This window comes from Megascapheus bottae, chromosome 3 (assembly GCF_031878675.1).
Source record: "Megascapheus bottae isolate mThoBot1 chromosome 3, mThoBot2.hap1, whole genome shotgun sequence".
In the NCBI taxonomy this organism is placed as follows: Eukaryota; Metazoa; Chordata; class Mammalia; order Rodentia; family Geomyidae; genus Megascapheus; species Megascapheus bottae.
The window spans coordinates 72974404-72999849 of record NC_143511.1 but is presented as its reverse complement, the minus strand read 5'-3'; the positions used below and the strand labels follow the sequence as shown (position 1 = coordinate 72999849).

General features: G+C 40.6%; 1 protein-coding gene and 1 non-coding gene across 2 annotated transcripts; both read left to right on the top strand.

Moving 5' to 3' along the window:
- Nucleotides 1-11111: 11111 nt before the first annotated feature.
- Inip (INTS3 and NABP interacting protein) lies at nt 11112-24765 on the top strand. The gene is made up of 6 exons (XM_090330442.1): nt 11112-11294; nt 11535-11745; nt 13600-13682; nt 19358-19460; nt 20970-21060; nt 23433-24765. The coding sequence occupies exons 3-6, from the start codon at nt 13658-13660 to the stop codon at nt 23526-23528; spliced, it is 315 nt and encodes a 104-aa protein (XP_090186568.1). The 5' UTR covers nt 11112-11294; nt 11535-11745; nt 13600-13657; the 3' UTR covers nt 23529-24765.
- Nucleotides 13042-13148, top strand: LOC150065797 (U6 spliceosomal RNA). Its single transcript, XR_016535049.1, has one exon. It is a non-coding gene; the product is annotated as a U6 spliceosomal RNA (small nuclear RNA).
- Nucleotides 24766-25446: the final 681 nt, after the last annotated feature.

Here is a 25446-nt window from a genome sequence, read left to right as displayed (position 1 = left end):
TTTCAGTTCTAGGTTCTTCTTCTATATTCTTGCTAATCCTCATTTGCCCACAAACCTTGCCCACCAATATGTGAAGCCCTTAGGACTTGTAAATAAATGTAAGGGCTGATGTGTCAGGGATGAAAGGGGAGCAGCTGACTGCTGAGTGCCGGGCTTGCTGACTTTCTGTAAATAATGCATTTTTCTTTAGAAGTAAACTTTGCCTTGCCAAGGCATTTCTTTGTTTTCTGTCTTCAGTTGTGACTCCCGTGGTTCCTAAGGATAGTTATAACAAGATGAATTAGTCCTTTTGATAGATTTGTTCCATAAATTTTGGTTGTGGGGGCCGGGAGTTTGGTTAAAGTGCTTGCCTAGCATGCATGAAGACCCGGGTTCGATTCCTCGGTACCACATACATAGAAAAAAGCCGGAAGTGGTGCTGAGGCTCAGGTGGTAGAGCTCTAGCCTTGAGAAAGTCCAAGGACAGTGCTCAGGCCCTGAGCTCAAGCCCAGGACTGGCAAAAAAAAAAAATTTTTTTTTGGTTGTGAAGTAGAACAGATAACTTTGAGATGCCTTTAGCCTGCTCTGTAGCTCCTAGAAATTGAAACTCTGGCTTTAGAAGTGGCATCTGTTGTGGGGCTGGGAGTTTGGCCTAGTGATAGAGTGCATGCCCAGCATGCATGAAGACCAGGTTCGATTCCTCAGTACCACACATATAGGAAAAAAAAGCCAGAAGTGGTGCTGTAGCTCAAGTGGTAGAGCTCTTGGCCATGAGAAAACCCAAGAACAGTGCTCAGGTCCTGAGTTCAAGGCCCAGGACTGGCAAAACAAAATAGAAGAGCCATCTGCTACCATCCCTGAAGGATATCTACTACTATCTGGTTTGCTTCACCAAACAGGCTCTTGGAGTGGGGAAAAAAGGATGGATGTGCGATCCTTTTGTCAGTGTTACCATCAGAGAGATGGACTACTGAAGAAGTTGAGATGGGAGACAGTGGCTCATGACTGTAATTCTAGCTACTGAGGAGGCTGAGATCTGAGGATTGCAGTTCAAAGCCAGCCAGGGCACAAAAGTCTGCAAGACTCTTATTTCCAATTAATCACCAGAAAACTGGAAGTGGCGCTTTGCCTAAAAGTGGTAGAGCATTAGCTTTGAGCTGAAATGCTCAGGGACAGCATCCAGGTACAGAGTTCAAGCCCCATGACAGACAAAAAGGAGGGAGAGGGGCCTGGGAGTTTGGCCTAGTGGTAGAGTGCTTGCCTAGCATGCAAAAGACCGGAGTTTGATTCCTTGTTGACACATACATAGCAAAGCCAGAAGTGGTGCTGTGGCTCAAGTGGTAGAGCTCTAGCCTTGAGGAAAGAGCCCAAGGACAGTGCTCAGGCCCTGAGTTCAAACCCCAGGACTAGCAAAAACAAAAAAGAAAAAGAAAGACAGGGGGGTGGGAGGTTCGGCTGACAAGTCCTGGAAGCCCTGCCACTGATGAGTCTCATCCTACTCACTACTATCCCTGGTGCTAGAGATCAAATCTAGGGGTGGCTAGAACAAGAGCTCTACCCCTGAGCTACATCCCCAGCTCTGGAATTAAGTTTTATTAACAGTCTCTGATGAGAATGGAAAACATACTGGTTGGTTTAAATTTCACATGGCTTGAGCCCTTGATTTTCACAGCAAAGTTTCATCCTGGCCTAGACTTGCTTCCTCATTTCCCCTATCCTTTGGTATTTCTCTGTCTACTGTGTCACCTTAAATGGGGGCTCATCCATAGTCACTAAAGCAAGGTAATGGCAAAAGTAAGTGTCAGAGGCTAGGGAAAGAGCTGGGGTTCAAGAATTAGGAGCTGCTTAGGGCCAGGAGCATAGCCTAGTAGCAGAGTGCTCATCTAGCGAGCATGAAGCCCTGGGTTTGATTCCTTGGTACCACATACACAGAAAAAGCTAGAAGTGGTGCTGTGGCTCAAGTGGCAGAGAGTTATCCTTGAACAGAAGTGTCAGTGCCCAGGGCCTGAGTTCAGGCCCCAGGACTGGCAAAAAAAAAAAAAAAAAAAAGAGGAGCTGCAGGCTCAGATAAACTTGCTGGTATTTTTGAGCAGCTTCTGAACAGGCAGTGTCATCATTGGAACCACTAAGCTTGCTGGTATGGGTTACAGAGCAGGGCCGGCTCAGCTAGAAGCGACTGTTCTGAAAAGTTTCTCTGAGCTAGCTGGGGGATTCGGTCAGGGGAAATGACTTCTCAAAATTCCTTCCTGACCATCTATATAATTTTGTTCAAATTAAGTACTAGATTGTAGAGGCACCAATGCTATTTCTGGAGGTAGACAATTTCTTGGTTTAGATATACTCCCTTAGGAAGGATGTGGCCGGTAACAGTAACTGACACCCTGCTTTAAACATTTTATTTTAGAATTTATTAAATTTTTAGATTTCCAGAAAAGCTGCCAAGATTATGCAAAGAGTCTTTGCAAACTCCTTATCTAGTAGCCCCTATTGCTAACATCTGTGTCACTGTATGGTACATTTGTCAACACTAGGGACCCCAGGTCAGTCAGCTACTATTAAGTAAGCCATAAATGCTAGTTTTCCCCTAACTCCTTTCCCACAACCCCGCCCCAGACCTTGGCTTACAAACCTAGGAACTCATTCTATTTCAAGTGTCACCAAAAAGAAAAATCCAAATATATTTGCTGATTTTTTGTCGGTATTGAATTACCAAGAATATTCTTGCTCCCAGAAAATTTTGCTGTTATTAATTAGTGAGCAACTTTGACAATAGGAAGAATTTCTTACAGAATACCCTCTTGACCTGGTTTATGGCTCAATGGTAGACTGATTGTCTAATAAGTGCAAAGGCTGTAAGTTAAAAAAAAATAAAAAGTATTATTTAAAAAAGTTTTATGTGGCTGGGAGTTTGGCCTAGTAATAGGGTGCTTGCCTAGCATGCATGAAGACCTGGGTTCAATTCCTTGGTACCACATACACAGAAAAAGCCAGAAGTAGTGCTATGGCTCAAGTGCTAGAGTGCTAGCCTTAAAAAAGCTCATGGACAGTGCCCAGGCCCTGAGTTCAAGCCCCAGGATTGGCAAAAAAAAAAAAAAAAAAAAAAAAAAGGACCAGGAGTTTGGCCTAGTGGTAGAGTGCTTGCCTAGCATGCATGAAGACCCGGGTTCGATTTCTTGATAGCACATACATAGAAAAAAGCCAGAAGTGGTGCTGAGGCTCAAGTGGTAGAGCTCTAGCCTTGAGAAAGTCCAAGGACATTGCTCAGGCCCTGAGCTCAAGCCCAAGACTGGCAAAAAAAAAAAAAAAAAAAAAAAAGTACTAGCTTCTGGCTCCACGTTTCAAATTTTGTTTTTGTTTTTTTTTTTCTTCAGTATCCTCATATACCTGGTTCCAGGTCCAAAGGATAAATTTATCTCATGATTTGACTTTGGACCTCATATTTTCTAGGAGAATTCCTACACCAGGATATCTAGCAAAAATGGCACAGAAATGACAGTGATCCTCATAAACATATCCTGCTATACTCAAATGATTTCTAATTCAACTTTCAGAAATGCCTTTTTCCAGTTTTACAAAAAATACATGACTGTGAGCACATTGTTAACTCTTCTCCCAGGATCTGGGAGAGGGTGACCCGAGGGTTGAAGCAAAGAACCCTAAACATAAACTTCACCAGCCTCACAGGAATTCTGCCTCTGCATCAATTGCTAGTAAGGATACAGAGAACAAAAACAGTACTCTGAGTAGTGATGGCCCTTATTCTAAAAGTGCATGTATGCAAAGACGTTTATACAACATTGTTTATAGAGGCAAAGAAAGTAGAAACAACCTACACATGTACCACCAGGGGAAAGGTTGAATACATTATAATACATCCATACTGTGTTCCACAGCAATGAAAGAGTTAGAGTTATACATACCTCGAGGTCTTTTTTTAATTAAAGAGATAATCAGTATTTATGTACGGGAAACCTATTTTTAGAAAAATCCCTTTCCACTGATACATACAGATATTTTATATGTATGAACAAATATTAATGTGTATATAGAGACATTTATATGCAAATAAGAAAAAGCAAGAACAGCTATAACCCAGAAAAAATATTTATAAACTATGAGGGGACAAGGCAGGGGATGAGTGGAGGGGCAAACTATATTGATGTTTCCTTTTTACAATTTCATAATGTTAACTTTCACATGTTCCAATAATTGTGCTCTTTTTTCCTTCCTTCCTTCCTTCCTTCCTTCCTTCCTTCTTTCCTTTCCCTTTTCTTTGAGATTGTCTTACCAAGTAGCTCTATTCCTGATCCTCTTGTCTCAGGCACCTGAATACTGATATTACAGACATTCACCAGCCTGCCCATCAATCATTTATTTCTTTTTTTTTTTTTTTTTGCTAGTCCTGGGCTTGAGCTCAGGGCCTGAGCACTGTCCTTGGATTTTCTCAAGGCTAGAACTCTACCCCTTGAGCCTCAGCACCACTTCTGGCTTTTTTCTATGTATGTGGTACCAAGGAATCGAACCCGGGTCTTCATGCATGCTAGGCAAGCACTTTAACCACTAGGCAAAACTCCCGGCCTCATTTATTTCTTTTGCAATTAAAAGTTCAAATCAAGAAAAATTGAAAACTGGATATGGTGGTACACAGTTGTAATTTCATTCTAGAGGCTGAAACAGAAAGATCAAGATTTCCAGCCCAGCCTGGGCTACCTAGAGAGATCTTGTTTAAAAGAAAGATGATGGAGGTGTTGGGTTTTGTTTGGGTAGGGGTGGGAATGTGAGGTACAGTAAACATCAAAACGTGAAATATGTGAGTCAAACATGTTCACAAAGGATGGAAAGGTGGCTTAGTGGTAAAGTGCTTGCCTAGCATACATGAAGCCTTGGGTTCCATTCCACAGTACCAGATACACAGAAAAAGCGGGAAGTGGCACTGTGACTTGAGAGGTAGAGTGCTATATTATTCCATAAACACATGAAAGGTGTGGTCCTGGCCTTTGTGTTAGCTGTCAGTATGCTTACACATGCAAATAACCTTCAGCAAAAGAAGCTCAGAACAGTGCCCAGACCCTGAGTTCAAATTGGCAAAAAATAAAATCAACAACTAAAAAAAATGTTCACAATGCTTTCTACTTCTTTTTGTTGTTGTTGTTTCAAAGCTAGTGTTACTATTTGAGCCACAACTCTACTTCTGGCTTTTTAGTGGTCAACTAGAGATAAAAGTCTTACAGACTTCCCTGCCCAGGTTGGCTTTGAACTTGTCAGTTTTGTGGTTTTGTATGAGTTTCAGTTGTAACCTTAAATTCCTTTTTTTTTTTTTTGCCAGTCCTGGGCTTGAGCTCAGGGCCTGAGCACTGTCCTTGGACTTTCTCAAGGCTAGAGCTCTACCACTTGAGCCTCAGCACCACTTCTGGCTTTTTTCTATGTATGTGGTGCCGAGGAATCGAACCTGGGTCTTCGTGCATGCTAGGCAAGCACTTTAACCACTAGGCCAAACTCCCGGCCCCCTGTAACCTTAAATTCTAAGAAGTTGTTAAATTTTGAGAAATATTATATGTTCAGTTTTTTTAATGATGTTTAGTTTTTTAAAAAATCTTGTAAAGGTAGTTCATTATCATATGTAAGCACAAAATTTGTGTTGGTGGACAGCTTCGAGGAATGGATTATAGGAAATTACCATTATAATTATAAAATATTTCTCAAAACTGCCCCTTTAAGGACTGGGAGTTTGGCCTAGTGGTTAAAGTGCTTGCCTAGCATGCTTGAAAACCCAGATTCGATTCCTCGGTACCACATACATAGAAAAAAAGGCGGAAGTGATGCTGAGGCTCAAGTGCAGAGCTCTAGTTTTGAGAAAGTCCAAGGACAGTGCTCAGGCCCTGAGCTCAAGCCCAGGACTAGCAAAAAAAAAAAAAGAAAAAAAGAAAAAAAAAAACCTGCCTCTTTAAAAGAAGTCACATGAGGTTGATTAGCTATATTATTTTCATGTACCTAATTATTTACATTTATCTGACTTTATTAGCATCTTATGTATGCTAATAATAATAAAAAAAGAAGTCACTAGTGACAGAGTGACTTTTTGTGTGTGTATGGGTCCTAGGGGCTGAACTCAGGCCTAGGCTCTGCTCCTGAGCTTCTTTTGCCTAAGGCTAGTGGCCCACCACTTAGCCACACCTCCACTTTTTTTTTTTTTGACAGTTTAGTAGAAAAAAATGTCTTACAAACTTTTCAGCCTCGGCTTTGAAACACAATACTCAGATTTCAGCTTCCTGAGTAGCTATGAAAACAGGCATGAAGTACCAGTGCCCAGGTGACAGTCACACTTTTCTTTTTCTCGATTACTGGGGCTTGAACTCAGGGCCTGGGCACTGTCCTTGGACACTTTTTGCTCAAGGCTAGTGCTCTACCACTTGAGCCACAGCACCACTTCTGGCTTTTTCTGTGTATGGAGTGCCAAGGAATCGAACCCAGGGCTTCATGCATGCTAGGTGAGTACTCTACCACTAGGCCACTTTCCCAGGCCCCAGTCATACTTTAAAAAAAAAAAAAAACTAAAGCAAAATGGTAGTCTTCATTTAACTATTATGCAACAGAAATTAAACAATAACCTTTTTAAAAAAAACAGTAGGAAAATACCCATAAGTGATTGAAATTTAGTCTTAAATGCAACATATCTAACTTTGGTACAAAAAAAAATTGATTTGTATTTTTATCATCTACACTTCTCGACATGATGCCTGGCAGATAGAAAGCCCTCAATGAAAAGGAAAAATGCAAAAGGCACACACACGCACACACACACACACGCACGCACGCACGCACACACTTTAATATGTCAGCATTTTTATGAAGCTTTGAAACATTTAAAATAATGCATTTTATAAATTTTAAGAATATTTAAAACAATATAATACCATTTTGTGGGGATTCAGTGTAATAAAATTTTAAAATGCCCACTGGAACAATAAAAGCTGGACATCAGTGGCTCACTTATAATTCTAGCTACTCAGAAGGTTAAGATCTGAGGATAATGGTTCAAAGCCAGCCTGGGAAGCAAAGTCTGTGAGGCTTTGATCTCCAATTAAACACCATAAAAATCCAGACGGGGAGCTGTGGCATAAGTGGTAGAATGGCAGCCTTGGGCAAAAAAAGGTTAGGGTTAACATCCAGATTTTTTGAGTACAAACCACAGTACTGGCACCAAAAAAAAAAAAAGGTCTTCCCATCATTTGTTTAACACATTCAGATTTACTCTGAGATATAGGAGCCATAACAAATTACCATAAATTTGGAGTTTTAGAACTACGGAAATTGCTTGATGTGCTAGACTAAGGATTGTTTCATCCTGTGCTTTCAGGACTATCCTGGGCAACATAGTGTGCTCTTGTCTAAACACACACACATCCTTTCACACAGTTCACATAGTTGGGAATCCCAAATCAGCTTCTCTAGGCCAAAATCAAGGTGACAGCAAGATTATACTCCCTCCTGAGTGGCTTCCTTTCTATCCCTAGCTGTCAGCATTCCAAGGCTTGGGGCTGCATGCCTCAGATCTCTGCTTTCTTTGTGGCCCCATTGCCTCCTTCCCTTCTGTTTCAAACATCTCTTTGCCTCTCTTTCATTAGAAAACAAAAAAACAAAAAAAACCTTATGGCTGCATTTAGGACTCATCTGCATAATCTAGGCTAATCTCCTGTCTCAAAATAATTAATTTAATCATATCTGCAAAGACCTTTTTTTCCCCCAAATAAAGTAACTTTTAGGAGTTCCAGAAAATAGGACGTGAACACAAATACCTTAATCTTTATCACAATAAGCACAGAATCCTCTCCTAAGGTTGGGGTTGAATGTGGCTGGCTCAAGGGTAGTAAATAAAAGTACTGATTAACTATGAAGGAACTTTAGAAATGTTCCAGGATTTGGATCATGCAGCAGAAGGCTAGTGTTTTGTCTGTAATGACCTTAAATAAGAGCTATTTAGCCAGTTTTTAGAATGAATAATGGCACCAGGCCTAGAGGACTGTTAATATCCTGGAGCATTAGCTGAAGAGGAGCATTTGGAACATTGACAGATCAAAGATGCCAAAGAGGATCTGAACTGCACAGTAGTACATTACCAATATACAAATATACTGGGAAGTTTATCCTTTCCAAGTATTCAAAGTAGAAGCAGATGCTGTGAAGCTTTATCTTGTATCCGTGCAGCTACAGGAAGCTTTGTATACCCTAGTGAGTGAGACTACTATACACTTCATTGAAAACATTTGGGCTGAATTTAATTAATTAAAGGGCAATTAGTATACACCTGTAATCCCAGTACTTGGACAATTAAGAGGATTGGAAGTTTGAGAGCAACCTGAACTATATAGAGCTTAACTCAAAAATACAAATCACAAGTCGGGGTGCAGTGGCTCATGCCTATAATCCTAGCTACTCTGGAGGCTGAGATCTGGCAGTTCAAATCCAGCCTGGGCACTAAAGTCTGTGAAACTCTTATCTGCAATTAATCACTAGAAAACTGAAAGTGGCTCTGTGGCTCAAGGGGTAAGGACAGTAGCCTTGAGCCAAATAGCTCAGGGATAGCTCCCAGGTCCAGAGTTCAAGCCCCACTACCTACAAAAAAATAAATCATAAACAAATAGACAAACAAGTGGGAGCATGAAGCCTTTACATTCTCAAGCCAATCAACCTGGTAAAATGTGTACTGCAACCTTCACTCTTGTAGGCTTCCTTTCCTCATTCCACTTAGGGAGGGAGAAATGATATGAATCTCTTGTCTGTCACAGTGTTGGCCTGCAAACTGGACTCCACCCAAATAAGCAAGGGTCCTCAGTCTGCAGTAGCAGCATATGACCATGACCCACATTCTAACCATTCTTGACCTTGTTATAATAAACATAAAGGTAGCTTCACATGTGGTGGCATGTAGGAAAAGGTACTTTGCTATGTAAAGTGTCCCCTTCTCTTTAAAATAGGAAGGTGATCATTGTTTTTCTCTCAAACTCTGGTATTCAGAAAATGTATGTGGGGTTCTGGCATAGTTAGAGGAGTCCACAACAGATATTGACTTCCCTAAGTTTCTAGATCTTTTCTTTTCATAGTAAACAAGTTCTCCACTGAACCATCAAGCATCTATCTTCTGATTAACTGAATCGTTTCAATAGTAGCTTATCTTCCTGTAATATAGGAAATACTCTCATGTCTAACCTCACACAATCATAGTATAGGCGTAGGGGAGGAAGCTCCGCTCTTGTTAGCATCCACAAGGTGAGTTCCAAACTGTTCAGTGCCACATCAAAGCTCTTTTTCTTTGATTATGGAGACAGCTAGTTGTGGCACATTATTCTCTTCTCTCTGCTGCCACCTATTGACATATTAATGGGAAGCTTTGGCTCTTGGCTTCATTTTACCAAACCCTTCTTTCTAGAGAAAATCATTGTTCATGTAGAGAATTAATTCCAAAGGAATCCACCCATCTCCTTGGATTAGATAATCCTGTGGTTGACAATGGCCAGGGAGAGCCCTGCTCTACAACGTAGCAGAACAGATAGGGGGAAAAGCTTTTTGTTCTTCCTAATGTATTAGCTACACGTTGAAATGCAATGAATTATCCTTAAACCTAATAGCTGAAAACAACACATATTATCTCACCCAGTTTCTGTGGATTAGAAATTTGTGAGCACATATTATGGCCCTAGTACACACACTGTAGTCCCAGCTATGGCAGCAGCCTAGCAAGGAAGGTCACTTGAGCCCCTCAGTTTAAGACCAGCTGGGACAACGAAGTGTCTTTCTTCCTAGAAGAAAGACAGGAAGGATCACTCCTTGATTATTACTTGATGTTGATGTGAGTTACCAGCCATGTCATGAGCAACTGTGAAAAGACTTTTCTGGTACAGAACAAAAGCCTCCTGCCATCAGCCATGTAAGTGAACTTTCAAGCAGGTCTTTCTACCCATCAAGCTCTCTGATGACCGCTGCTCCAGCAAAGATCCTTAATCATACTCACCTACGCTGCTTAGCCCTATGAGAAAATGTAAGATAATTAAGGTTTACTATTTCAAATGACTAGCTTTCAGGGTAATTTGTTACACCGAACTACATAGCCAGTATAGCAAACACCTCAAACTTCCACTTATTTGATTTTAAAGATTCCTTTATGATAAGGACATTCACAAACTGCTACCTGGCATTTCCTTATGTGTCATCACCTTGTCATTTACGCTTCTTTTGTCATGGACTTAACTATGTATGTAGGGTCCATGTATGTGTCAGCTGATCTACTGACCAAGTACCAAGAGAGTCAACACAACACAGATTTTTCATTGTTCATAATAATATCAATAGCCAACATTTATTGAGTCGCAGCTTACTACTTGTCATAACAGCAGTTCCATTTTGTGCTTAAATTAGGGAGTGACAGGGCTTAATTGTTACTCTTGGAGCATCTAGCAAATAGGAGGCACTCAACAGTTGCTAGTTATGGAGTAGTTAAATGCTTGGTGCTGAAATTTCATTGTTATGGATGCATGCACAACAAAATTATGCATTATAATATTCACCCTGAGCAAACATCAATGACTCATATTCAAGTTGTTAACACATAAAGGTGTTAACAACTATGGGACAAGTGACACATACCAATGCACAGTTCAGACAAACGTGTAGATTTCCTGTGCTTGGTCTGGTGATTCCGTTAGTAGCGTCTTGGCATTTTTAAGATGTGTCACACTCACTTTTAATATCCAAATTGGTTACACAGCAGAAAAAAAAAAGCTTTCTGTTCAAGTAATTGAAAAATATCCTTGTAATTTGTGCGTGTGTTTAGACTGCAATCCGTCAAGGCTGTGAAAGACGTAAACCTAGCCTCCTTCTAAAGCTCAGCCGAGGTGGACTCGCGGGGTTCCAAGTCCTGCCACACGGGTGGCAGTCCTAAAAACCAAATCTCGGTGCTAGGGACCCAATTATTGTCCGCTTCGCCCCTGCCTATAGGCTCCGCCCACAGCCCCGCCCCAACGGGCTGCCTGCATCTCCCATGAGCCTCTTCGGCTGTCTCTCTATCAAAGAGAAACACGTCCGCTCGGAGGTAGCCATCAAAATGCGAATCGCTGTGGACCAGAGACTGTTGGGTTCACACGGAAGGCGGGACTTCCGCTCTCCCGGGTCTACGTCAGTCAGGAGGCGGAAGCGCAGCGCGGGCGGGAAGGTTGTAGTCCATGAGCGGTTCTGTGGTTTTTCCTGGCTCTGAGTGGTCGCGCCCCCCTTGACAGCTGCGGCGCGACGGTGAGGTTTCCCGGGCATCCTGGCGTCCCTGGTAAGTAGGACCGCCCGGTAATGCCGGGGAATGGAGGAGTGTGGACATCCGGATGGCTTGCTGTCTTTGTTGCCACCGGGAAGCGGCCTCCCCACCAACCTCACTGGCGACGCCACTGGCATCCTGTGAGCTTGGCTTCATTGGTGGGGTCGGGACCCATTCCAGCTCTCACCCATCCCCATGCCACATGCCGATGATGCCCGCTGGTCCTAACCCGGCTTCGCCTCCCTTGTGCTTCAGCCGCAGGAGACCATCCACAATTCCTGTGCGGAGCCAGCCTCGGGCCTCGACCCTTCCCGGGCTCTCCTGAAGGCACCGGAGCATCTCTCCAGTAGAGTCGTTCGTGCCTGTATCAGGCTGGGTCTCATTCTCTGCGTAGCCCAGGCTCGCCTCCGACTTGCAGTCTTCCTTCTCTGGAGGATTTGTGCACACCTTTTCATAAGCTGCTTTGGTATGATTGCTTGGATAAGATTCCCTCCTCTCCCTTAGTCCACCCCCACCCCCTCAACTGGAGAATTCTGGGTTCCTTGAGAGTAGAAACAGGGTCTGATTATTTGGGGATCTACCCAGAGCCTAGTATAAAAATGCTGACGTTGGAAGGTAGCAGCCTAGAATTACACTTACTAACCCTGCGAATAGCCTCCAGAAGTATAAAGTGCTCATAAATAAATAAAAGAACTAATTTCAAGCAAGTAACAGCGTATGTCGCAGAATAGGTATTTGGTAACGGTAGGCTCATTTTTCTTATTAGCTTTCAGCAAATACAGTAGTTGCTAGTAATGTTTAAATGGAAGCAGAAGTGCCATAGGTGAGTGACTTTCCTTCCTAGTATTGTGGTCCTGTGGGAGGCTCTCAGTGGTTAGTATATTTGGTAAATACAACCTAATGATGTATATTAAAGAGAATATTTCTAAACGTTAGTGTTACGGCCTTCAAGAATAAGCAGTGTTCTGCTGGGTGCTGGTGGCTCTTGCCTAAATCCGGACTACACTGAAGTTCAAAGATCTGAGATCTGAGATTCAAAGTCATCACAGGCAGACAAATCTCCAGTAAACCAGAAACACTGGGAGCTGACTACTTAACTTAAGGAAAAGAATGAGAGAGAACAGTGGAAGGGTGGCAATGAATGAGATGCGGTATACTTATAAACTGACACTGCAGCCTTTTTGTGTAACTACATGCAAAAAATACATTTTTAAAAAAGCAGAGAAAGGGGAAATGGGGAAAGCAAAGGAAGAGGTGACATTGTCTAAAGAGAAATGCACTCATAAACCAGTTGCCAGTGGCTCATGCCTGTAACCCTAACTACTCAGGAGGCTGAGATCTGAAGATCAGAGTTCAAAAATAGTCCGTGAGATTCCTATCTTCACGGATAGGAATAGTTTTCCACCAGAAAACTGAAAGTGGCACTGTGACTCAAAGTGGTGACAAAGATCAAGGTCAGCCCCCAGGTCCTGAGTTCAAGCTCCATGACTTAAAAAAAAAGTATTCATTATCTGACTTATGAAATGGTAACTCTTCTGTCCATCACTTTTTTTTTTTTTGCCAGGCCTGGGGCTTGAACTTAGGGCTTGAGCTTTCTCAAGGCTAGTGCTCTATCACTTGAGCCACAGCATCACTTCTGGCTTTTTCTGTGTATGTGGTACCAAGGAATTGAATTGAACTCGGGGCTTTGTGCAAGCTACGCAGGAACTCTACCACTAGGCCACATTCCCAGCCCTGTACAATACCTTAAGAATAACAGTAAGTGCTCATTTCGGCAGCACATATACTAAAATTGGAACGATACAGAGAAGATTAGCATGGCCCCTGTGCAAGGATGACACGCAAATTTGTGAAGCGTTCCCTATTTTTTCTGATATATTGTATATATGCATATTTGGTTATTTGAAATCGGATAGGGAAGGGGGAAAACAAGATGAGGGGCGGGGGTTGGGGGAGAGAAATGGGAACCAAGACATAAGAAAGGGTATCAATGTATGTGAAGTAATGTACCTTCTGTCTGGTGAATATAATGTAACCCTTCTATTCATTACAATAAAAATATATGGAAAAATTAAATACAAAAAAGAATAACAGTAATTTTTTTAAAAAGCAAGAACTGGAGATATGACTCAGGTGATAGAGATTACAGCTGTAAGTAGAGAAAGTGGTTCTCAAGAATATGCTTGAGACGCTTGCTGAATTTACATTTGTGACTTAAGTCTGTTTTTGGAATATGTCTCTCTGAAGTAAGTAAACTGCATATAGGCTCACTGTTCTTGACAACTGTATATTGTGTCTTTTATACATGTCTCTTTTTCAGATGACTATAAAGTGCTGATCAGTTGCCACTAAACATAATTAAAGCAGAAGAAGGGAATATGGCAGCAAACCCTTCAGGACAAGGTAACACATGTTAAAATTTCTGTATTATCAAGAACTTTTTCCCCATACAGTAAATGTATTTGACTTAGAGAATATGGGGTATAACTCAATTACTTAGTATTTAGAAATAGTAAAATAAACTCCCAAATTTGAAATTGTCCCAAATTTTAATATGTGTGTGTGTGTGTGTGTGTGTGTATGCGCACGTGCGCATATGCATGCACTCAGTGCTGGAAATCAGACCTAAGGATTTGTGCATGCTCTGGTATTGCTCTAGCACTGAGCTATAACCCCAGATCTGTAGTCATCAGGCATTTATCTGCATAGTTCTAAAAGCTTTTAGAAACATTTCACTGGTATTGATATCACTAATCAAATCAAGTTAAACATATGTTTTTTATCAAGGAATTAATTTTAAAATGTTTCACAAAAGTAGAAAGTATTATATCTCATTTTGTAAATAGGTCCTGCTTGAAAACTTGCAGTCCTCCGACTAGATTATCAAGTCTGAACAAACTCCTGTTTAATTTTTAGGTTTGCTCTATCATCACATTATTTTAAATTGTTTCTGTTCTGATATATCCCTTTCCTTTTTTCTTTCTTTTTATTTATTTTTTTTAAACTAGGGATTGAATTTAGGGCCTTATGCTTTTGTTTTTTTTCTGGTCACAGCTAGCACTTTACCACTTGAACCATTCTCTACTAGTTCCTGCATTTTGCTAGTCTTTGGAGATGAATCAGATTTGTGTTGTGACTCAAGGGGTAGGGCTAAATAGCCTTAAGCTGAAGAGCTCAGGGACAACACCCAGGCCCAGAGTTCAAGTCCCATGACCAAAAAAAAAAAATTGCCTTGGACATGCCTCAGAGTGATTTTCTTGCATGTGGTTTTGAGTCATTTTGGCATGTAAGTCTCGCACAAGTTTGGAACATTTTCATATAATACTGTACAATTATTTTTAAGGGCTAGATCTTGTTTTTTTGGGAGAATGGGGTTCTAGGATGATTACTTGCCATTGGCCCAGAGGCTTAGCTTATTTACTTATGTACTTCTTATTTTCATATTTTTCAGTACTTTCTCTGTGTTATAGATTGTATAATTCCTAATATTTTAACTTGGAGTTTTCTGACTGTTCTGCCAACTCCAATCTGCTGAAAATTCAGTACAGGGAACATCTTGTTTCAGTTATTTTTAGCTTTAGAATTTCCATTTGGCTCTTTTCTGGAGTTGATATTGAGCTTCTAAAATATTCCTTTTATTTATTATATGTCTATTTTTCTTAAGCCCTTGAACATATTTTTACTAGATGATTTTAAGTCCTTAACTGCTAATTACCCCACAGAGGTCATTTCAGAGTTGGTTTCTGTTGATGGTGGTTTTTGTTGTCTATAGGTCATGCTCTCTTCTTTCTATAACTAATGCTTTGTTATTGGATACTAGATATTATGACTAATACATCATGGAGACACTGGGTTCTGTTTTCTTCTGAAATGTGATTCTTATTCTAGCACATAGCTATCCACAACTCAGTTTCCAAACTCTTATGTTCTTTGTATTGAGCAGCAGCTAAAATTTTACTGCTTTTTTTTCCCCTCCAGCTCTCAGCTGCTGCATTATCATTGCTAGACTCTCTTCATATATGTGAAGTGTAACTGTGGAAAAACATTCCAGTTGGATTTCTTTCTTTCCCTTTCCCTTTCCCTTTCCCTTTCCCTTTTCCTTTTCCTTTCCTTTCCTTTCCCTTTTTTCTTTTTTGCTAGTCCTGGGGCTTGAACTCAGGGTCTGAGCATTGTCCTTGGGCTTTCTCAAGGCTAGTGCTCTACCACTTGAGCCACAGCACCACTTCCGCCTTTTCAAAGTATGCGGTATGGAGGAATCAAACCCCAGGTCTTTGCACATGCTAGGCAAACACACTAGGCCAAACTCTTGGCCTCCAGGTGGATTTCATATGCATTCCTTCTATCTCTTACGTCTTTCCCCTAATGTTTTGCCTATACTTTCTAAGCCCTCAGCTCTGATCTCTGATACCTCAAGGTAGACAGGCAAGGCTATCTGGCCTGTTCATAGATTTGGAAGTAGTTGAGGCAAAACACTACCAGTTCCTAAATCTCAGCAGTTGCAGTTTCTGTCTGGTTTTTGTCAGTCTCCAGTGATTTCAGATAGTAAGTTTTAAATACTTGGCACATCTGAGTATGGTCATATATACTTTGGAAATGGAGATAGGAGGACTGTGAACCTGGATAAGAACCAGTCTCAAAAAAAACATAAAAAAAAATCAAAATAATTGTCCAAAATTTATCACTATGTCTGTGTCAGGGATAGTTCAACTTAGTGCTAGTGTTGGAAATTAGAAGTCTGATGATAGTGTTTTAGTTTGTTAGTTGTAATTAGGACATATTAAAGATTATAGACACATTTTTTTTTTGTCAGTTATGGGTCTCAAACTCAGTATGGGGGTTGTCCCTGAGCTTTTTTGCTCAAAGCTGGTTCTCTACCACTTTAAGCCATAGCACCAGTTCTGATTTTTCTGATGATTAATTGGACATAAGAATCTCATGGCCTTTCCTGCTCTGGCTGGCTTTGAACCATAATCCTCAGGTCTCAGCTTCCTGAGTAGCTGAGATTATAGGCACTTGTATCCCACCTGACAAAATATTGTAAAAAAAAAAAAAATAGCCTTTTTTCCCCCCTGTGCTTATAAGGTGTCTATGAAACATAAGTGAACTATGTTTAGACACAGGTCTATCCCCCAAATCTAAAAAAATCCAAAATACTTCTAGTCCTACACATTTCAAACAAGAGATATTTAACCTTTAATGTAAACAAACAAACAAAAACCAAAAAAAAAATCTAGTTATGTGGATAACTTATGAACTAGAACCAACACTTTTCTCTTCTCTCAACCATATATGATTTATGTGTCATAAGAACTGTCATTAGTTAACACTACCTTTTGGTCTTTAACCTCTTCTTTTTACCATTAAGTTATAATGGTTCAGATGAAAAACAAGTTAACATGTTTATCCTCAGCATGCGCATGCACACATGTTCACAGCTGAAAACTGAGAGAAGTTATTTAGGAGAGATAACATGTTAATAAAAATCACATATTAATAGTCAAAATGAGAATGAAAATGTAAGTATCTTGGTCTAATAACTCAGAGAATTGAGGTTTATAATTTGCTGGTTATTGTTCTTTTTAACTGTTAAAATAAGATCATCGCTAGTTTTAGTGTTACATTTAACTCGTAGTCAAGCCTCTAAAGAACATCAAATCTACAGGTAAGTTAATTTAGATTGATCATTTGGCTTTTATTATTCTTTTGTCAGCAATTTTGTTTGTCATGTAGCTACTATTTGATACCAGCAGAGGGAAATCCCTCTTGCATATTCTCAGCAAAAATTTTTAATTTTTTTTTAATTTTTTTTTTTTGCCAGTCCTGGGCTTGGGCTGAGGGCCTGAGCACTGCCCTGGGCTTTCTTTTTTTTTTTTTTTTTTTTTTTTTTTGCCAGTCCTGGACTTGAGCTCAGGGCCTGAGCACTTTCCTTGAACTTTCTCAAGGCTAGCGCTCTACCACTTAAGCCTCAGCACCACTTCCGGCTTTTTTCTATATATGTGGTACCGAGGAATCGAACCCGGGTCTTCATGCATGCTAGGCAAGCACTTTAACCACTAGGCCAAACTCCCGGCACCCTGGGCTTTCTCAAGGCTAACACTCTACCACTTGAGCCATAGCACCACTTCTGGCTTTTTTCTATGTATGTGGTTCTGAAGAATTGAACCTGGGTCTTTGTGCATGCTAGGCAAGCCACTCCACCACTAGGCCAAACTCCTGGCCCCTAATTGACTTTTTTTCTTTCTTTTTTTTTTTTTTTTGTAGGCCATGGGGCTTGAAATCTGGGCGGGCACGCTGTCCCTCAGCTCTTCAGCTCAAGGCTACCGCCTTAGCCCTGGAGCCACAGCCCCTCTTCCCAAAATTTTTAGTTTTTAATGGATGTATTCTATTTTATTTCCTACACTAAAAATTTCCTATTTTATTTATGTGTATAACAACTTATCAGAATTACCTTCTAGACAATTGCATGCAGTTCTTTGACTTGTTTTTTTGTTTGCTTTTGGTGTTGGTCATGGGGCTTGGACTCAGGGGCTTAGCCTTTGTGCTCAAGGCCAGTGCTCTACCATTTGAACCACAGTTCCACATCTGGCTTTTTTTTTTTTTTTTTGGATAGTTAACTGGAAATAAAACTCTCATGGACTTTCTTGCTGGGCTTGCTGAGAGCCTCAGATGTTGGCCTCCTGAGTAGATAATGATTTACAAGCATGAGCAGCTTGTCCCCAGCTTGACTTATTTTTTGAAACATTGTATCATTTCAGAACAAAAGTAGTTGAGAAAAAGAAATATTGTTTCTACCTGAGTATTCTTAGTAACTCTTTCTCTATGAAGGAGCTTTTAAGCGAGATCTGGTGGTTCACTCCTGGAATTCTGCCTACTTGGTATGCTGAGATCTGAGAATCACAGGTCAAAGCCAACACAGCAGGAAAGTCTGCTTATGAGATTCTTTTCTTTTTGAAAAATTTTAATGTGAGGGTGGTATAAAATGGGGTCACAGTTACATAAGTCAGGAATTGACTAATTTCTTTTTGGATAGTGTCATCCCTTTTCTCATTTTCTTCCACTGTTTTCCCTCCAAACCCACCTTCCTCTCAAATTGTCTAGCTCATTTCCAATATAGTGCCTAGTGAGTATCAGTGCTGAGTCAGTTTACCTTTTGCCCCACTGTTCCTGTGCTTCCTTTTTCCCTCCTCAAATCAGTTAAACTTACATAAAAGACTAAAGGTACAGAAATAAAATGTGACAAAGGAGAGGAAAAACAGGAGGAAAAAAATGCAAAAAAATAAAATGAAGCACCTTGTTTCCATTTTTTTTTTCGTTTGGTTGGTCGTGGGGCTTGAATTCTGGACCTGGGCACTGTCCCTGAGCTCTTCCAAATGGTAGGCTAGTGCTCTACCATTTGAGCCACAGCATCACTTCCAGTTTTCTGGTGGTTAATTGGAGATAAGAGTCTCACAGACTTTTGTGCCCGGGCTGGCTTTGAACCGTGATCCTCAGATCTCAGCACCCTGAGTAGCGAGGGTTACAGGCATGAGCCACTGGTGTCCAGCTTTCATTTCCATTTCTTAGGCTTCATTTCGATAAGCATTATTTTATATGATCATATGCACGTAGCTATTGAGCCCTTGTGACCCTCTCCCAAGAATATCCTCCTCTGACTCTTTCCTCCAATTAATCCTCAGAAAAAACATTGTAGATATGGCTCAAGTAATAGAGTGCTAACTTTGAGTAAAAGCGCTCCGGGACAGCACTCAGGTTCAAGCCCCATGACTGAACAAAAAATAAAAAAGGAGCTTTACAAAGAGACCTAAATTGAGGGCTTATAATCTGTATACTGAGATTTGATTGCAGTACTGGGGCCCAACAAATGTTATAATCCACAGCTTAGATGTTAAAAGTATTTAGAATTAAGTCTTAATAAAAGTCTTCAATTACTAATATTTGCATTTGTATTTATTATTATCTTCTCCTGAAGCTGCTGGAAGAGAGACAGTAGAGGAAAGCACTGTACTAGTTGTTTAGGTATGTCAAATAGGTCTAAAATGTTTCCTATTTCCCACCTCCACCGTTTTATTTTATTTTAGGTTTTCAAAACAAAAATAGAGTTGCAATCTTGGCAGAACTGGACAAAGAGAAAAGAAAATTACTTATGCAGAACCAGTCTTCAACAAATCATCCTGGAGCTAGGTATTGAGTATTTTATTTTTGGGTGCTATGCTGCTCAATACTCTTGAGGTGTACTACTTCTGTTAGATAAAGTCAGTCTTTTTTTTTTTTTTTTTTTTGTGGGTCAGAGCCTTGAACTCTGGGCCTAGGCACTGTCCCTGAGCTCTTCAGCTCAAGGCTACCACCCTACCCCTTGAGCCATGGCTCCACTTCCCTTTTTGAGTGATTAATTGGAGATAAGAGTCTCACAGTCTTTAGTGCCCGGGGTGGTCAGCCTCCTGAGTAGCTAGGATTACAGGCCTGAACCACTACACCCGGCAAGATCAGAATTTTGTAACAGTAGCTAGCTGTGTGAATAGGCTCTATTGGTACCTCTGCTATGGCCTGCATCACATTTCATCAGAATTGCTCTCGTCTATGAGCTTGTCTTGTATATTTTCATGCCCCTACTGCTTTGCCCAGAGCTTCATACCTAGAAACTGCTCTAGAATCAGGTGAATAGGTAACAGTTTACTCTTAACAGTTCAAGCTTTGTGGAACATGATTATCTCAGTTTTTTCAAATCATACAATATAATTTTATTTTCGAGTATGTGATTTAACAGTTTTCAAATTAATGCTATTAAGTATTATAGTAGATGGTGGCACCTCAAACCTGTTTGAAAGTAGAGAACTGTGGTGGCACACACGTGAAATCCTGGAGTTAGGAGATGATTATTAGTTTGAGGGTAGCCTAAGCTATGGTAGCTAGATCCTGTCTCTAAACAGGAAACAAAAAAAAATCACTTGAAATCTCAGTAAATAGCATAGGCTTTCTTCATCTAAATTACTATAGATAATGGAAGAAGGGACAAAGACTTGATTTAACCATTTCCTAATGTATACAAATAACCAATATTAACATATTATAATTATCATTATTATTTTGTCAGTTGTAGGGCTTGAACTCAATGCCTGAGTGCTGTCCTTGAGCTCTTTTGATTAAGGCTAGTGCTATACCACTTTGAGCCACAGTGCCACTTCCAGTTTTCTCATGGTTAATTAGAAATAAGAGTCTTACGGACTTACCTGTCTGGATTGGCTTTGAACCATGATCCTCAGATTTCAGACTGCATAATAGCTAGGATTACAGGCATAAGTAACTGGCACTTAACAAACCTTAGTTTTTGTTTTTGTTTTTGTTTTTTTGCCAGTCCTGGGCTTGAGCTCAGGGCTTGAGCACTGTCCTTGGATTTTCTCAAGCCTAGCACTCTACCACTTGAGCCTCAGCACCACTTCCGGCTTTTTGCTATGTATGTGGGGTACCAAGGAATCGAACCTGGGTCTTTGTGCATGCTAGGCAAGCACTCTACCACTCAGCCAAACTCCTGGCCCAAACCTTAGTTTTTTAAAAAAATTATTTTACTGCTATAAAAAGTGCCAATTTAATAAATATTTTATAATGAAAACACACACGCGCGCGCACACACACACACACACACACACACACACAAAAGCTGTCTGTCTTAAGTCATCGTGTGTTCTGTTTTAGCATTGCACTCTCCAGGCCTGCTCTCAACAAGGACTTCCGGGATCATGCTGAGCAGCAGCATATTGCTGCCCAGCAGAAGGCAGCTTTGCAGGTGAGCAAAGTGGAACTAACACCCTTGGCTCATTGGAGATTTCCCAGGTCTTAGAAGCTAGCACAGTAGTTATGTTGTATTCTAATGGAGCAATATCAATAAAAATGTTCCACACATAATTGTAGTCGTTTGCTGATGTTCAGTCATGCCTAAAGGACTTGAAGGACTGACAGAACAGTAATGAAAGGATCTTTTATGGAGTCGATGTTGTCATGATTGATTCTGTGCTGCACCTTGCCAGGGGACCGCTTGTGCACAAAACAAAGAGTTTAGAATATTTGGATGGATAGAACCTAGAGGACTGAGCAGACTAGCTTATTATTACACATGTCTGTATTTTTTTTTTCAAATTTGACTACCTAATTTGGTAGTCCTATTGGTTATTATTAATATTTTGCCAGTTCTGGTGCTTGAACTCAGGTCCTTGGACACTTTTTGTCCAAGGCTAGCACCCTGCTACTTGAGCCATAGCACCACTTCTGGCTTTTTCTGAGTATGTGATACCGAGGAATCAAACCCAGGGCTTCATGCATGCTAGGTGAGCACTCTACCACTAGGCTACACTCCTGGCTTTTTGTTGTTGTTGTTGGTGGTGGTGGTCATGGGGCTTGAACTCTGGGCTGTCCCTGAGCTCTTAAGCTCAAGGCTCTAACCTTTGAGCCAAAGAGCCATTTCCAGTTTTCTGGTAGTTAATTGGAGATTAGAGTTTCTCTGCCTTTCATGTCTCAGCTGGCTTTGAACCTCGATCCTCAGATCTCAGCCTCCTGACTAGCTAGAATTAAAGGCGTAGGTCTCTGGCACACAGCTGGATTTTTTTTTTAAATGGTCAGCATGATTTGTATGGGAAAATGTTTAAAAGCTAACCACGCTTACCAGAGTATTAGGAACAAGATGCTCCATCAGTTTGAAAACATTGTTCTTCAGAGAGTAAACAATTTTTTTTTTTTTGTCAGTCCTGGGCTTGGGCTCAGGGCGTGAGCACTGTCCTTGGACTTTCTCAAGGCTAGAGCTCTACCACTTGATCCTCAGCACCACTTCTGGCTTTTTTCTATGTGTGTGGTACCGAGGAATCGAACCTTGGTCTTTGTGCATGCTAGGCAAGCACTCTACCACTAGGCCAAACTCCTAGCCCCAGAGAGTAAACAATTTTAATATTCATCTTGGATCATCTAAGTTTCCCAGAGACTTTGGACCAGACATGTTTTTTGGTAGGTATAATGTAATTGCCTATGATTTTTTTTTTCTTTTTTTTTTTTGTCAATTGTGGGGCTTTAACTCAGGGCCTGCTTGCTGACCCTCTTTGTGCTCAAGGCTAGTGCTCTACCACTTGAGCCATACCACTTCCAGTTTCTGAGTGATTATTTAGAGATAAGAGTCTCACAGGGGGGGCTGGGAGTTTGGCCTAGTGGTTAAAGTGCTTGCCTAGTATGCATGAAGACCCGGGTTCGATTCCTCGGTACCACATACATAGAAAAAAGCTGGAAGTGGTGCTGAGGCTCAACTGGTAGAGCTCTAGTCTTGAGAAAGTCCAAGGACAGTGCTCAGGCCCTGAGCTCAAGCCCAGGACTGGCAAAAAAAAAAAAAAAAAAAAGTCTCACAGGGACTCTTCTGCCCTGGCTGGCTTTGAACCATGATCCTCAGATGTCAGCCTCCTGAATAGGATTACAGATGTGAGCCACTAATGCCTGGCTTGCCTATGCTTTTTTTTTTTTTTTTTTTTTTTTTTTTGCCAGTCCTGGGCTTGAGCTCAGGGCCTGAGCACTGTCCTTGGACTTTCTCAAGGCTAGAGCTCTACCACTTGAGCCTCAGCACCACTTCCGGCTTTTTTCTATGTATGTGGTACCGAGGAATGGAACCCGGGTCTTCATGCATACTAGGCAAGCACTTTAACCACTAGGCCAAACTCCCGCTTGCCTATGCTTTTAAAACTTAGAATCCCAGAATTGGAAGGAACATTATGAACTTCAGATGATTTTAAAAGTCCTTATTTTTTTAGTGATATTACATTCCAGCATTCTCTGAAAAAGCTGGTATTTTTTAATCACTGACTCCCCCAGCTCCTAGGGTGTACTTTGCGATCTACAGTGCTGGTTTTCCTCACTCTAGGGAACAGAGCAGTTTGTATCTTCAGCCCATCTTTTGACCGGGGAGAAGAACAGGGGAAATCATGGGGATGACAAAAGAGTACCTGGTGTAATATGTTCATCTGAATTCTGTTACTGTCTCCTGTGTATTTAAACAAAATTAGCAGGATAGATAGATTACAACATAAATTTGACCTCAAGCATTCAGAAAGTATAATTCTAATGACATGGTTAGAAATCATGGCTCTTACTAGCTTTTTTGCGTTTTTGTTTTTTAATTTTGCTCAGCATGCTCATGCACATTCATCTGGCTACTTCATAACTCAAGACTCTGCATTTGGAAATCTTATTCTTCCCGTTTTGCCTCGTCTTGACCCAGAGTGAAGAAAATATCTGTGATGAAAATGACTCTATAATATCTAGTGCTGGAGCACTATGCAAACAGACTTTCGGAATTTTGGTGGACTTGCGTATTACTTGCTTCTTTAAAAGAAAGGAATGTGTACGTGCAAGGAAAAAGCAGGGGAGCCAGGACCATGAGAGCTTTGGCTGCTGTGCTGTCTAAGGACCTGATTATGCTGCCTATGTCTGTAACTTCCCTGCTGTGTCCTGTGATTTTTGACTCTAAATGCTCCTCAAAACTGGATAGTCACACAGTAACCCCACATCCCAACAAATTGGGCTGAAAATACCATGTCTGCCATAAATGATCAAGAATCACTTGTGGTACTTAACTAAAGAAATGAAAATGATTTTTTAAGTATAAATCAATAGGCCTGAGTAAATTTTACATTCATATTTGTATCTTATAGGATTGTTGTCAGTGCATCTTTTGAGTTTAGAGTCAGCATCATCATCTAGAAATATTCATTGTGAAGTGACTAGTTTTGCTCTTCTCAATTTTAAAAAGAAAGCACAAAGTATGACTAAATTACCAGCCAGTCTTAAACATCTTGTATAAATGGATACAATAAACGATGTGACTAAATAATGTTAAAAACAAGTAAGTATTGTGGTGGCTTTAAATCTGTACAAGTTCTTAGTGTAATGACATAAACGGTGTGCCAGTATGGTTTTATTGCCCTTTTTGTTTTGTTTTGTCTGGGTCTCTTTATATAGGAGTAGACCCAGGAGGGCCTTAAACTCATCGTGATCATCCTACCTTAGGTGTGTAGGGCTCGGGTTACAGCTATGCACCACCATACCTATTACTTCATTGCTGATTTTTTCTTTTTCTTTTTTTTGGTGGGGATTGAATGGAGGGCCTGGATACTCTCCTTGGGTTTTTCTGATCAAGGCCAGCACTCTACCACTTTGTACCGCAGTTCCTTTTCTAAGAGAATAGTCTTGTGGCCTTTTCTGCCTGAGCTGGTGTCCCCCTGCAATCCTTAGATCTCAGACTCTCCAGTAGCGAGGATTATAGGCGTGAGTTGCTGTGCCGGCTTACTGCTGATTTCTTAAATCTAATAGAAAACTTGAAACTATGCAAGCAACTTTAAAATTACTTTAAATAAGAAAGCATTGTTAGCAGATTGCTCACCATGACCTATCTGTAACAGAATCTGGGGCATATGCAATCTCTACTGTTCTACACCATTCCTACAGATCACATCTGACTAAAAAATAAAGTCTAAAATCATGGGTTAGAGAATTATATGACAACTTGCACAAAATTTTCATGATTAAAGTATTTTATACTGTATCTCAAATACAGTTTTTGAGGTATTTTGGGATTTTTTTTTGAGTTTTTTTGTCTACAGAAATTGAGTCCAGGACCTTATGCATGCTAGCATTACTGCCTCCCTCTTCTTATAACTTAGCTCTGAATCCTCATCCTTTGGTGGTACGACAAAATTTAAGCTTAGACTTGTAGTTTGAGTCAATAATTGGATGAAGATTTATTATTTTTTCATACTTCAATCACACACACACACACACATCCATCCATCTCCAAAATAAACAGTGAAAATCTGGGCTGGAGGCATGGCTCAAGTGGTAGAGTATAAGCATGAGGTACTGAGTTCAAATCCCAATAATGGCAAAATAACACAAAAAATGAAACATAAGGACTTGCTCTCATAAACACTGAGTATCAGAGAAACGTGACATTTAGGTGTGTGAACCAAATGTGTGACCACATACTGGCTGGTGACACTGAGAAATAATGAAAGAGCAAGAGAACCTCATAGCATGAATATATGTGGCATGCACGTGTACTGAGAACCAGGACAAAAAAAGGAAACATTAAGATCAGTTTTTTTTCCCTGCCTTGGTCAAATTGCATCCTTTCAATTCCGGGTCT

Bases quoted from the DNA above. Each gene is read 5' to 3' on its own strand.
- Inip (XM_090330442.1), top strand. From the start codon at position 13,658: ATGGCAGCAAACCCTTCAGGACAAG. The intron at 19,461-20,969 runs GTATTGAGTATT...GTTCTGTTTTAG, and splicing joins ACAAATCATCCTGGAGCTAG to CATTGCACTCTCCAGGCCTG. The intron at 21,061-23,432 runs GTGAGCAAAGTG...AATTTTGCTCAG, and splicing joins AGCAGAAGGCAGCTTTGCAG to CATGCTCATGCACATTCATC.